At 48.0% G+C, this 14,306-nt stretch overlaps 1 protein-coding gene across 1 annotated transcript in view; it reads right to left on the bottom strand.

Annotated features, from left to right (window-relative positions):
- Positions 1-6,040, bottom strand: part of OXTR (oxytocin receptor) — a 56,757-nt gene extending 50,717 nt beyond the window's left edge. The window contains exon 1 of the mRNA XM_044302163.1: positions 4,564-6,040. Within this exon, the coding sequence (XP_044158098.1) occupies positions 4,564-5,482 (919 nt within the window). The 5' untranslated portion in view covers positions 5,483-6,040. The remainder of the gene's footprint in view (positions 1-4,563) is intronic.
- Between the last annotated feature and the right edge of the window lie 8,266 nt (positions 6,041-14,306).

Here is a 14,306-nt window from a genome sequence, read left to right as displayed (position 1 = left end):
TAGGGGGCGTCACAGACCCAGTGTATTAGGAGGTTTATATATAGGGGCGTCACAGACCCAGTGTATTAGGAGGTTTATATATAGGGGCGTCACAGACCCAGTGTATTAGGAGGTTTATATATAGGGGGCGTCACAGACCCAGTGTATTAGGAGGTTTATATATAGGGGGAGTCACAGACCCAGTGTATTAGGAGGTTTATATATAGGGGGCGTCACAGAACCAGTGTATTAGGAGGTTTATATATAGGGGGCGTCACAGAACCAGTGTATTAGGAGGTTCATATATAGGGGGCGTCACAGACCCAGTGTATTAGGAGGTTCATATATAGGGGGCGTCACAGACCCAGTGTATTAGGAGGTTTATATATAGGGGGCGTCACAGACCCAGTGTATTAGGAGGTTTATATATAGGGGCGTCACAGACCCAGTGTATTAGGAGGTTTATATATAGGGGGCGTCACAGACATCATTTATGGGGGGGGGTAATGCCATATAGAAGAGACATATGGAATACACGGAGGATGAATGTGTGAATGTAAGTAAATTGGAACAATGTAACGCAGAAAAGAGTCTGAGCTGTAGCTGTCTTTACGCTTACAGATATCTGACCAATTTGTGTCCAATCAGATCATTGTGAAATTGTTGTGTAAAGAAATAGTCCATTGATCAGTAATCTGAAGACTTTATTATCGGGGAAAGGAAGGTTTCACTTTAGGACGATGAGAACTAGTTCTAACCTAACATATGATCCCTGGGTGAGAACGGCCAGTTTCATCTTCTGTAAAATGGGTCAGAAACCTGTGTTAAGGATCTTTCACCCTGCGGATAATCGGCAAATGAAGAAGGGATTGGGTGATCGTGCCGTTCTGTAGGCACCAAATATCATCGCTCCCTGTGCTGTTTATACAAGGATCTGCTGCGCGGGAGCAATGGCTTTCTACGGGGACGAGCTGTCAGTCCGGAGTTCACACTTCCGTTATTTCCATCCGTTATCATGAGCCAAAACCAGAGGTGAAGCCTCCGGAGAGATCAGGTATAAGGGGAAAATCTGCTCCTGTTCTGTGTGTTTGACTTTTTTTTCCCTCTGATTAAAGTCCTCTTCCTTTCCGTTATTCCACAAAACATATCCATATGGTTTCCGTATGCGATCCGTTTTTTGCGGCTCAGAAATGGAAACAGTAACTTATTAATCCCCAAACACATGAGTAATATGGGCTGGGCGTAGCATTTCTACAGTATGGATAAACACAAAATATGGATGACATACGGATGTGTTCCGTGTGCGTTCTGTATTTTTTGCGGACCTATTGACTTGAATAGGGCCTCGGACCGTGATTTGCGGACAATAATAGGACATGCGCTACCTTTTTGCGGAAAGGAAATTCGGAAACGGAATGCATATAGAGTACCTTTTGTTGTTTTTGTGGACCCACTGCAGTGAATGGTCCTGCATACGGTCCGCAAAATAAAACGGAAAAAAATAAGTTTGTGTGCATGAGCCCTTATACAGCCGAGGTGGTTGCTGCATGTAAATACGGCTCTCATCTCTGCCAATGATCAGACAATTATCAGAAGCCTCCGGTTCCTTCTAGATAATTGCCCTAAACATCAGTCCATGTAAAAGGACCTGAAGGCCTCATGCACACGGCCGTTGTTTTGTTCCACACGCCAAAACTGCGGCTCGGATGCGGACCCATTCACTTCAATGGGGCCAGAATAGATGCAGACAGCACTCCGTTGCTCCGTTCCTTAAAAAAATAAACATGTTCTATTCTTGTCAGCGCTTTGCGGACAAGAATAGGGAGTTATATTAAAGGCTGTCCGTGCCGTTCCGCAAATTGCGGAACGCACACAAACGCCATCCGTGTTTTGAGGATCCGCGGTTTGCGAATTGCAAAACACACAACGGTCGTGTGCATGTAGCCTAACCCAGATCCTCTAGTAAACATGTCATAGGAACATATCAGCTACAAGCGCGCCAACATCTGCAAGAGCGCCAACATCTGCAAGAGCAAGTCATAAAGAGTTGAAGTAACAACCAGAGGAAGGAGAGGGCGAGATGGCCAGAAAGCCCTGGAACCAGCTGGCAAATGGCAACAAAACCGCCATATGGTTCAGTAGAATTGTGCTGCAGCCTTCACTTTCTGCACTGCAATAAATCTATGCAACGGGCTGCAAATAGTCCAGGCTGCTTCCTAAAGCTCACTTCACTTACATTGTATTTTGTTGCAATAAATCTGCTGCGAAGTTTGCAGCCAACTATTTGAGAACCTGACACTAATAATGTAACACTTGGGCGTAAAGGTAAAACCACATTTCTGTATCACTGCACTCATCACACATATGGAGCGGTGTGCAAATCCTCAAGCCTGGGGCACAAACACAAGAGAGTGCAAAGTCAACAAGAACAACATGCAACTTTAAGAATAGGGGACAGGGACATACAGACGTGGACAAAATTGTTGGTACCCTTTGGTCAATGAAAGAAAAAGTCACAATGGTCACAGAAATAACTTTAATCTGACAAAAGTAATAATAAATTAAAATTCTATAAATGTTAACCAATGAAAGTCAGACATTGTTTTTCAACCATGCTTCAACAGAATTATGTAAAAAAATAAACTCATGAAACAGGCATGGACAAAAATGATGGTACCCCTAACTTAATATTTTGTTGCGCAACCTTTTGAGGCAATCACTGCAATCAAACGCTTCCTGTAACTGTCAATGAGACATCTGCACCTCTCAGCAGGTATTTTGGCCCACTCCTCATGAGCAAACTGCTCCAGTTGTGTCCGGTTTGAAGGGTGCCTTTTCCAGACTGCATGTTTCAGCTCCTTCCAAAGATGCTCAATAGGATTGAGGTCAGGGCTCATAGAAGGCCACTTTAGAATAGTCCAATTTTTTCCTCTTAGCCATTCTTGGGTGTTTTTAGCGGTGTGTTTTGGGTCATTGTCCTGTTGCAAGACCCATGACCTGCGACTGAGACCAAGCTTTCTGACACTGGCTAGTACATTTCTCTCTAGAATTCCTTGATAGTCTTGAGATTTCATTGTACCCTGCACAGATTCAAGACACCCTGTGCCAGACGCAGCAAAGCAGCCCCAGAACATAACAGAGCCTCCTCCATGTTTCACAGTAGGGACAGTGTTCTTTTCTTGATATGCTTCATTTTTTCGTCTGTGAACATACAGCTGATGTGCCTTGGCAAAAACTTCGATTTTTGTCTCATCTGTCCACAGGACATTCTCCCAGAAGCTTTGTGGCTTGTCAACATGTAGTTTGGCATATTCCAGTCTTGCTTTTTTATGATTCGTTTTCAACAATGGTGTCCTCCTTGGTCGTCTCCCATGTAGTCCACTTTGGCTCAAACAACGACGGATGGTGCGATCTGACACTGATGTTCCTTGAGCATGAAGTTCACCTTGAATCTCTTTAGAAGTCTTTCTAGGCTCTTTTGTTACCATTCGGATTATCCGTCTCTTAGATTTGTCATCAATTTTCCTCCTGCGGCCACGTCCAGGGAGGTTGGCTACAGTCCCATGGATCTTAAACTTATGAATAATATGTGCAACTGTACTCACAGGAACATCTAGTTGCTTGGAGATGGTCTTATAGCCTTTACCTTTAACATGCTTGTCTATAATTTTCTTTCTGATCTCTTGAGACAGCTCTTTCCTTTGCTTCCTCTGGTCCATGTCGAGTGTGGTACACACCATATCACCAAACAACACAGTGATTACCTGGAGCCATATATATAGGCCCAATGGCTGATTACAAGGTTGTAGACACCTGTGATGCTAATTAGTGGACACACCTTGAATTAACATGTCCCTTTGGTCACATTATGTTCTGTGTTTTCTAGGGGTACCATCATTTTTGTCCATGCCTGTTTCATGAGTTTATTTTTTTACATAATTCTGTTGAAGCATGGTTGAAAAACAATGTCTGACTTTCATTGGTTAACATTTATAGAATTTTAATTTATTATTACTTTTGTCAGATTAAAGTTATTTCTGTGACCATTGTGACTTTTTCTTTCATTGACCAAAGGGTACCAACAATTTTGTCCACGTCTGTATGTGTGCAGGACCTGGAGGAGAGTAACCATCTAAGGCTACTGTCACACTCACGTTTTGTGCCGATCCGTCCAGATAATACAACGTCTGCATCCGTTTGTATTATCTATAACATAGCCAAAACGGATCCGTCTTGAACACCATTGAAAGTCAATGGAGGACGGATCCGTTTTCAATTGCACCATATTGTGTCAGTGAAAACGGATCCGTCCCTATTGACTTACATTGTGTGTCCGGACGGATCCGTTTGGCTCAGTTTCGTCAAACGGACACCAAAACGGAATGGAGACGGAACTGATGCATTCTGAGCGGATCCTTTTCTATTCAGAATGCAAACTGATCCGTTTTGGACCAAATGTAAGAGCCCTGAACGGATCTCACAAATGGAAAGCCAATACGCCAGTGTGAAAGTAGCCTAAGAGGTGAAGGCACAACTCAATATCCTCAGAGGGGGGTTTGTGGAAAGTGCACATGAACCTCTTACCTTCTTTGGGTGGGTTGGGGTCCCACACTGACCACATCTGGACGAAGAAGAAGGGCGTCCAGCAGACAATGTAAGCCAGCACTATGATGAAGGTCATCTTCACAGTCCGGATTTTAGCCTTGGAGATTAGCCTGACACTACTGACCCTGGACAGGGTGGCTCTCCTGCTGGTGCTCAGCCTCAGGTTGCTCTCACACACAGTCTTCAGGCGGATGTTCTGCCAGATCTTGTAGCTAATGAGCCCATAGCAGACGCTAAGGATCATCACTGGGATGATGTACACAGCTAGGGTTATCCAGGTGATATAAGCTTTGAGCCCCCAGGGTTTGATAAAGTCAGCCCTGCAGTCATAGACCCCATTGTCCACCTCTGTAAGAGAGAAGATGACGGTTTGGGGGGTGCTGAGAAGAAAGCTGAGGATCCAGGTGAAAAGGACATAAACACAGTCTGATCTCCTGTGCAGAGACCTCAATGGTTGACAGATGGCCAAGCACCTGTCCAGGGACATGAGCAGGAGCATGTAGGTAGAAGCAAACATCCCCACCACCTGCAGGTAAGTGACCAACCTGCAAACAAAATCTGGAGCATAGAACCTGAAGGTGATGTCCCAGATGAGCTGAGGAAGCACCTGGAAGATTGCAACCACTAGGTCTGCAATGCTCAGGTGCTTCATGAAGAAGTACATGCGGGAGTGCTTGTGTCTATTGATGTAAATGCCCAGGAGGACACAGATGTTCCCTGCCAGGGCCAGGAACAGGATGAGGGCCAGCACAGTCACCTCCACCTTGGCCATCTCCTCATTCCTCTTCAGGGGCTCCCTGGTGCTGTTGGAGCTGTGGTTCTGGTTCTCCATGCTGGAGTTCACCCATGAAGAGTTGAGTAGCTCAGAACTGTCTAAATTCAGGCACAATCCCTCCATGTCCAGGAGCAATTATAAAACCCTACAAATCCACTAAAGGTTCCTAAACTTGTATCATTCCTTGGACAAAAACATCTCCTTTGGCTCCCCAGGACCCCCTAGCACAAGGTCTCTCCAGGCAGGTGACAGCTCCACTGCTTGCAATCTTCTGGAAGCTTTATTCCCTTGAAGATGAGAAGAAGAGGTGGTCTCTGCCAGCACCTCCTTCCCCCAGGACATGCAGACCCCCCTGGACAATTTTCTGAAATCTGCAGATTCTTGCAGTGCTTAGGTAGCAATAGATTTGGATAACTCCCAGCAGGTTACATCCACAGGACAACTCTCAGCAGATACAGGAAGCTCAAGTCCTTGCAAATTTCAAAGCAAACTGTTGCACCTTGGTCAGCAGGACCACCACCCAATGTCCAGGATGTAATGGTCTCCTAGTAGCTCAGTCCACACAACTCTGCAGAAGAGGAGCCATCACTCCAGGCTAGATTCCTCACCACAGTGAGAGAAGTCTACAGAGCCATAGGTTGAGCTTTGCTCAGGAGCCTCCTCTCACATCACCTTCTCATCTTGCAGACTGAGGAGAGTGAGCAGAAGGAACAGCCAACTCTAGGAGTATTCGGACAGGGGGCTGCGCTGCTCCTGGGTGGCCGCTAGGTGGCGCTGCAGGACATGGATCTTCCTATGCAGCTGGCCATAGCTGAATGAATGGATGGTATCAGAGATAATTCACACAATGCGCTAGAAATGGCCTCACTTTAGGCAGCTTCTTCCACTACTGGATGTATGGAATTTATACCTCCAGAGTGACTGCAAGCTAAGAAATCCAAGGTGGTGAGAACTAGCAGATCCCACAAGCTGCTGGGAGGATGGGATTTGTAGTTCTACAATTAAAAGGGACATATTTTTGTTCTTTGCAATTAATGAGCACTGATCAGACTTTGTAATGTCTTAAGGTGGAGGGAAGGTAATCACATCAGGGCACATCCCATGGAACATACTGCAAATTCTGCAAAAAATTTGAATGATTTCCATACAGATTTTGCTGCGGATTTCAAAATGCGCCACAATTCTGCTTGGATGCCGTATATCTTGCACCAGTTATGCAGAATGCATTCCTAAAATCTCATGCACTTTGCTGCTACTCTCTCTGTGGGTCACCACAAGCTGCCAATAACTCTTTACAGTGGCTGATACAGAGCTCCAAACTCTCTGCATAGGCAAAAAGTTTAAATAATAATAATTTTTCAACAGACCACAGTGACCACTAGGGGGAGCTCAGGCGCAGCACATTGACCTCTATAGTAACACAGTGTGCAGTGAGCTCCCTCTAGAGGCGGCTGCAGGAGGACAGGATACAGGACTTGTCTCTGCAGGGGATTTGGCAGCAGAGAAATGAAGCTATGATTATAAAGGTATTTGAGGAAATTAACACCGACTTTTGGATCTTTTTTAGTAAATACATCATCTTGTAAAACTAGCACCCAGCGGCATCCAGCTGTCTTAGATCACTATTAGGGTCCATTCACACGTCCGTTTTTTCTTCCCTGATCTGTTCCGTTTTTTGCGGAACAGATCAGGACCAGATCTGGACCCATTCATTTTCAATGGGTCCTGGAAAAAATCGGACAGCACAATGTGTGCTGTCCGTTTCCGTTGTTCCGTTCCGCATGTCCGTTTAAATATAAAACATGTCCTATTCTTGTCCGCAAAATTCGGATCCTGGTACAATACAAAGTCAATGGATTCGAAAAAAAACGGAAGACATTCGGATGTCATTCCGTATGTCATCCGTTTTATGCGGAATCTGTTCCTGGAAACACATAATAAATTATATATATATATATTTTTTTTTTCCAAAGAAATCCAAACAACTTTATTTGATTATTGAACTTTATACATGTTTCCGTTTTTTGCGGATCCGCAAAAAACGGATGACATACGGATGACACGGAAACATTTTCAGGAACAACGGATCCGCAAAAAACGGACCGAAAATCGGGATATAGGAAAATACTGACGTGTGAATGTAGCCTTCCCTGGCAGATACAATGCAGCGCACATATCCCAATATTTCCCTTAGGGCTCATGCACACTAAAGTTTTTTGCGTTCCGTATACGGACCGTATTTTGATTCCATATAACGTCTGTATACGGAATCATTCATTTCAATGGGTCCGCAAAAGATGCGGACAGCACTCTGTGTGCTGTCCGCATCCGTTGCTCCGTTTTGTGGCCCCGCAAAAAAAAATGAGGCATGTCCTATTCTTGTCCGTTTTGCGGACAAGAATAGGCATCTCTATAATGGGCCTCCTGTTCCGTTCGGCAAATTGCAAAAGGCACACAGGCGGCATCTGTTTTTTGCGGATCTCAAGCGTTCACTGGAGTTGCGCCCAAATTTGCACAACACTGACAGGTGAGCAGAATACGTACCCCCCCCAGGAGGGGAACTCGCACCCGTACGTGCTTACCCTAGGAGCACCTCTTCTTTTGGGGCATTTTTTATAAAGGGGATTTACACTTTAAGGACGACCGTTGTGTGTTTTGCGGCCCGCAAACCGCGGATCCGCAAAACACGGATGGCGTCTGTGTGCATTTGGCAATTTGTGGAACGGCACGGACAGCCTTTAATATAAATGCCTATTCTTGTCTGCAAAGCGCGGACAAGAATAGGACAGGTTATATTTTTTTTGCGGACCACGGAACGGAGCAACGGATGCGGACAGCACACAGAGCGCTGTCCGCATCTTTTGCGGTCCCATTGAAGTGAATGGGTCCGCACCCGAGCCGCCAAAACTGCGGCTCGGATGCGGACCAAAACAACGGCCGTGTGCATGAGGCCTAATGAATACCGTCCAACACTTGCAGCTTTTCCCGGATCCTTGTTCTCTGACCGCCAGGTTTGCAGAGATGTGACAACCACTCTGAATGACAAAGCATGCCGCTCAGTGTGGTTGTCGGAGAACAGATGGCGCAGTAACGGTCAGTAGAGTCATGTGACACCTCGGTGATGCGTGGAAGACTCTTGCTGGCACCGATTGCGTGACAGTTTCAGGTCTTGTATTTCTTGGAGCTGTTGAGCAGGAGCCAACATTTCATTTGTACAAGCTGCTCGGCTGCGACGTCTTCTGTGATTACCGTAGAGCGCTTGTTATGACAGGACATGGAGCTTTCCCATATGCTCGCAGTCCGTCTGTCTCTAATCACATCCAGCAGACACCTGCAGAGTCAGCTCGGGCTCACCTTGTGATGTGATGCAGCAATCCTCAGGAACAGATGTGGGAAGCTGGAGAGCGCTGCGGGGCCAAGGATCAGGATCCAAAGAGACCAAGGCCCTGCCTTGTCCACAGCAGATGAAAAATTAGGAGACTTTCTATTCTAATTTGTTACAAATTCTCATGATCTCTGCTTGCTGTCTGTGAATGAGATGGGAAAGGCAAAATACGATAAAAACTAGACAGATGTGAAGCTTCTCATAGCTGAGAGTTTGTTACAATTTCATCCAGTCTATACAAATCTTCCATTAGCTGAGCCACCTAGATTCCAAACTGAGACATTTACCTGCACTGATACATTGTAACAGAGTATGAAAGACAGGAAACATATTTGTGCTGCTGATGTGTTTAGCTCACATAGGATTGTCTAGACTGGTTAAAACTGTAACAAACCCTCAGCTGTGAGAAGTATTAGGTCAGGACAGTTTATTAGCTACCAATTCACTGACCGTAAGAAGAGATTTTAAAAACTTTTCATTGTTTCATTTCATTCAAAGTGTAATAACACCGATCAAACAGCCACCACTAGAGGGAGCTCACTACATACAGATTATACAGCCACCACTAGAGGGAGCTCACTACATACAGATTATACAGTCACCACTAGAGGGAGCTCACTGCATACAGATTATACAGTCACCACTAGAGGGAGTTCACTACATACAGATTATACAGCCACCACTAGAGGGAGGTCACTACATACAGATTATACAGCCACCACTAGAGGGAGCTCACTGCATACAGATTATACAGTCACCACTAGAGGGAGCTCACTACATACAGATTATACAGCCACCACTAGAGGGAGCTCACTACATACAGATTATACAGCCACCACTAGAGGGAGCTCACTGCATACAGATTATACAGTCACCACTAGAGGGAGCTCACTACATACAGATTATACATCCACCACTAGAGGGAGCTCACTACATACAGATTATACAGCCACCACTAGAGGGAGCTCACTGCATACAGATTATACAGTCACCACTAGAGGGAGCTCACTACATACAGATTATACAGCCACCACTAGAGGGAGCTCACTACATACAGATTGTACAGCCACCACTAGAGGGAGCTCACTGCATACAGATTATACAGCCACCACTAGAGGGAGCTCACTACATACAGATTATACAGCCACCACTAGAGGGAGCTCACTACATACAGATTATACAGCCACCACTAAGGGGAGCTCACTACATACAGATTATACAGCCACCATCAAAGGGAGCTCACTACATACAGATTATACAGCCACCATCAAAGGGAGCTCACTACATACAGATTTTATTACAAGACCCGGAGGCTCCTATTGCTATTCTCCTTCTTTACTCTGACCAATAGCAGCAAAGAACAAATAAAAATATTGAAACATGTGATCAGCCCCTCCCCATAGTCTCTCTATAACAGGCCACACCGCCTGCAAATCCTCCTCTTTCTTTGCTGCTGACCGCAGAGATAAGTAGTGCTTTGTTACTGTTTTTTGTCATTATGACTTACTGATGCATTTATTTTGTTGGGAATTTTGTATTGGCTTGTTTTTTCCCCTTGTGGGCTATTTGGGGGTACATATAGGTATTTTTATATACTGTGCCTGTTAAATTTGTCCTTTCCCCCCTATCGTATTGGTCTCTTTTGGGCTTCCTGTTAGTGGTTCAGATCCCAGGACGGACATCTTGTGCTCACTTTTGTGCTCACTCTTTTCCTCACTGTGCCCTCTTCTGTCCCCCCTCTTAATCGGGCGGCTCTTTTTCCCGCCGCCGCTTACCTCAGTGCGGCTGCGGCTGTGCTCTCTTTTCTTCCCGGCAAGCGCGCCCGAGATCTCGCGAGATCTCGGGCACTTCCGCTGTTAGCGTCTTCTCGGCCTGGAGCTCGGCTGCCTCAGTCCTGGGTGTCCGGTTAGGTTCTTCTCTTGCAGCGATCTCTTTTTACTGGCCTGGGGCAAATCCCCATCACCAGTTCCTTCTCCCCAGATGCTCCTGTGGCTATTGCTTGATTGATTGAGCGGCCATTGGTAGCGTCTTACTGTGTGTTTGAGACTGGGGTTTTTAACCCTGTGTCTTCCTCATATCATACCTTACTAGATCGCCCCCTTTTATATTGAAATAAAGCAGCACCGTTTATAAGTACACAGTTGCACAGGTCATCATGCCTAAGAATGTGCATACGGGCCAGGGCCCTGCTGAGGAGGACGTCCCTCTGGTGGAATTAACCCCTTCGGGGGAGGATGGCCATATCCCGATCCCTGGGGATCAAACCACTGATTTTCCAGGCGTCGCTATCCAGCGCCATAGCTGCAGCCATGGGATCGATGACTTCGGTCATTTCCCAGACTATTGCTCAGGCCCTTGCTGCCCATCCGGCTACCTCTCAGGCCCCGCAGCCCGTCATGGTGTCCTCACCCACCGGGCCAGGGCCGTCTGCCTCCAGAAAAAGAATTCATAAAGGTGATGATGTTTTCCACCAATGTTGGCGCGCCTGGTCCGCGCAAGAGAGCCTGTACGCGTCGGGCAGAACGCACGCACAACTGGAAAAGTGCTAGAGCACTGCAGGAGATGGATTCCGACTCTGAGATCGGATCCGAGGAGGAGGCTTTAGATGACGCCTTTGAGGAGGCAGAGGAGGACCCGTCAGGGGTCATGGATGATAACCCCCTACCCGGGTGTAGCTCCCTAATGTCTGCTGCAGAAGGTATGCCTGCACCTTGGCGGATCCCTCTGGGAACCATTGTTCGACCCAGATTCGCTCCACCACCCCCGCTCCGCTGAGTGGTTGCCGCTGGAGCACGTCTCCAAGTATTTGGAGGCTAGAGTGTGATGTCCTCTTTCCAAAGAGGCTCGCAATAAGCTTAGTGCGGAATGCCCCAGACCCGTCATCCCTAACAGGGTATGCGAGACTCCGGCGGTCGACCCCAAAATGACGCAGTTCCTCGCCAAATCCGGGTGGAATCCGCGTAGGGGTCTGGAGTCGGCGCTAAGGTCCTGCCAGGATAGACTCCTGGACATATTTGGCCCGCTAGCTAAGCTATTTGACCTGGCGGAGACAGCTAAAGCCGAGAACAAGCAAGTTGACCCGCTGGAATTGCGCGAATCGGTACAGGGAGCCATTTGCATAGCAGGGAACGTGAATACGTCCTTAGCTATAGAGAGGTGAAAGGCCATCCCCTTCAAAATTGAGCCAAAGCTGTCAAACCTAGCTCTGACGGAGGCTGGAAAGGAGGCCCAAGGCCTTTTATTTGGAGAACCTTTCATTAAGGACCTAGGGAGGTTTGTGGGGGCTTTCACGGCCTTAGACAAGGCCCAGTCCTCCATGAAGCGAGTTTTTCACGGTAGGGTCTCTACCAGGGCCGGCAGCTTCAGGGGCCGCCTGTCCGGCCGTGCCCAGTTTCAGTCCCGTGGTTCGGGCCGAGGCTCCTTCTCCCAGAGGTCTTCCTTCCAGGAGCACAGACGAGAACAGTCTTCGTTCTTCCCTTCACGAGGAAGCTCCTGGCGTCCAAGAGGATATCGAGGAAATCCGTCTTCTAGACGTCCCTACGGTGAGTCTACCAACTCATTTCAATTCTTTAAAGGCTTGTGTAGGGGGCAGACTACGTCTTTTTTCTCCAGCTTGGTCCCGCATCACCTCAGACCGATGGGTCCTGTCCACGGTCAGGGGTTTTCCATATCGAACTGACGTCCTCTCCACTATCCCTCCCGCCTCCGCACCCGGCAATACTCTCAGCGGAAAACCGCGTACTGGTCGACTCAGAACTGTCGGACCTTGTCCGCAAAGGAGCCATAGAACCGGCTCCGATGTCCCCTGGCCTGATAATCAGCAATATTTTTCTAGTGGCGAAAAAGGGGGGCCATCTTCGGCCTGTTATCAATTTACGCGACCTCAACGCGTTTGTCAGATACCGCCATTTCAAAATGGAGGGCATCCATCTCCTTCGGGACCTCCTACAGGTGGGCGATTGGATGGTCAAGCTGGACTTGAAGGACGCTTATCTGACTGTCCCAGTAGAGGACGCGTCCAGGAACCTTCTCTGTTTTCTCTTGGCAGGACAGGATTTGGCGGTTCACGTGCCTCCCATTCGGCCTCTCTTCAGCTCCCTGGTGTTTCACCAAGCTGATGCGTCCGGCTATGGCGTGGCTACGCAGTCGTGGAGTTAGTCTCATCGTATATCTGGACGACATTCTGATCATGGCCCAGAATTGGTCAGTATTACTGGATCATCTTCGCTGGACCATGGATCTTCTGTCGGATCTGGGTTTCCTCCTCAATCAGGAGAAATCTTGCCTCACCCCGTCTCACGTGATGGAGTTCTTGGGGTTTCTGGTGGATGCCACGGCAGGGTCGCTCAGCCTACCCCCAGCCAAGGTTCGGTCCTTACGGAAGGAGTTGTGCAAAGCCAGGTCGTCTTCCCAGATCCCTCTACGCCATCTAGCCAGGATCATAGGTCTGCTGGCCTCATCTATCCAGGCGGTTTTCCCAGCCCCGCTTCACTACCGGGCTCTACAGCGCCTGAAGGTCTCCCACCTTCGGGCGGGAGCTTCCTATCACGACCGGAGGCGGTTGGTCAGAGGCCGAGGCGGGATTCCATATCAATGCGCTGGAACTGTTGGCTGGATCATTTGCGATCAAGAGCTTCACGAGAGACACGGCCAGATCATGCATCCAACTTCGCATGGACAACGTGTCAGCGGTGAGGTACATCAACGGCATGGGCGGAACCCGCTCCACCATCTTGTCTCGTCTGGCGAAGGATTTCTGGGACTACTGTCTAGACAAGGAGTTGTTTGTTTTAGCGGAATATCTCCCTGACGTCCAGAACATTCATGCGGATTGGAGCTCTCAGTATCTTTCCGATTCCAGCGACTGGCAGTTGGATCCCACGGTGTTCCGTTCCTTAATGTCAATTTGGGGTCCTTGCTGCATCGACCTGTTTGCTTCCCGTCTCTACTCGCAACTACGACGTTTTTACAGTTGGCGCCCGGACCCGGGAGCCGAAGCGGTGGACGCGTTTCTGCAGGATTGGTCCAGAGATCTGCTTTACGCGTTTCCTCCATTTCAGCTGCTCCTCAGGACCCTGATTCAGGTGCGACGTTCTTCAGCGGATCTGGTGCTGCTGGTCCCATTTTGAAACTCCCAGTCATGTTTTCCGCACCTTCTGGAGATGATGATGGAGATCCCGTACCTGCTCCCGACATCTCGGACTCTCCTCCGAGGTCCGAATCACCAACTACATCCTCTTCTCCTAGACGGATCCCTGCGCCTGCTGGCATGTCGGATTTCAGGGGACCCTGGGAGGTCCCAGGAGTTTCGGGAACAGCTAGAGTCCTTTTGGAAAATGCGTGGGCCCCTGGCACCAGAAGATCTTACAGATCAGCCTGGGGGTCTTGGGCTCGCTGGTGCGTGGCTAGGGACTTGGATCCCGTATCGGCACCTGTGACGGAGATCTTGCATTTCCTATCTTCTTTGTTTGACCAGGGCAAGGCTTACCGCACAATCAGCCTGTTCAGATCGGCTATTTCGGCCTCTCACCAAGGGTTTGATGGTACCCCTGCGGGACAACA

The sequence above is a fragment of the Bufo gargarizans genome, chromosome 7 (assembly GCF_014858855.1).
Source record: "Bufo gargarizans isolate SCDJY-AF-19 chromosome 7, ASM1485885v1, whole genome shotgun sequence".
NCBI classification, from domain to species: Eukaryota; Metazoa; Chordata; class Amphibia; order Anura; family Bufonidae; genus Bufo; species Bufo gargarizans.
The sequence above is the reverse complement of the archived record's forward strand: the minus strand, read 5'-3'. Positions and strand labels throughout refer to the sequence as shown.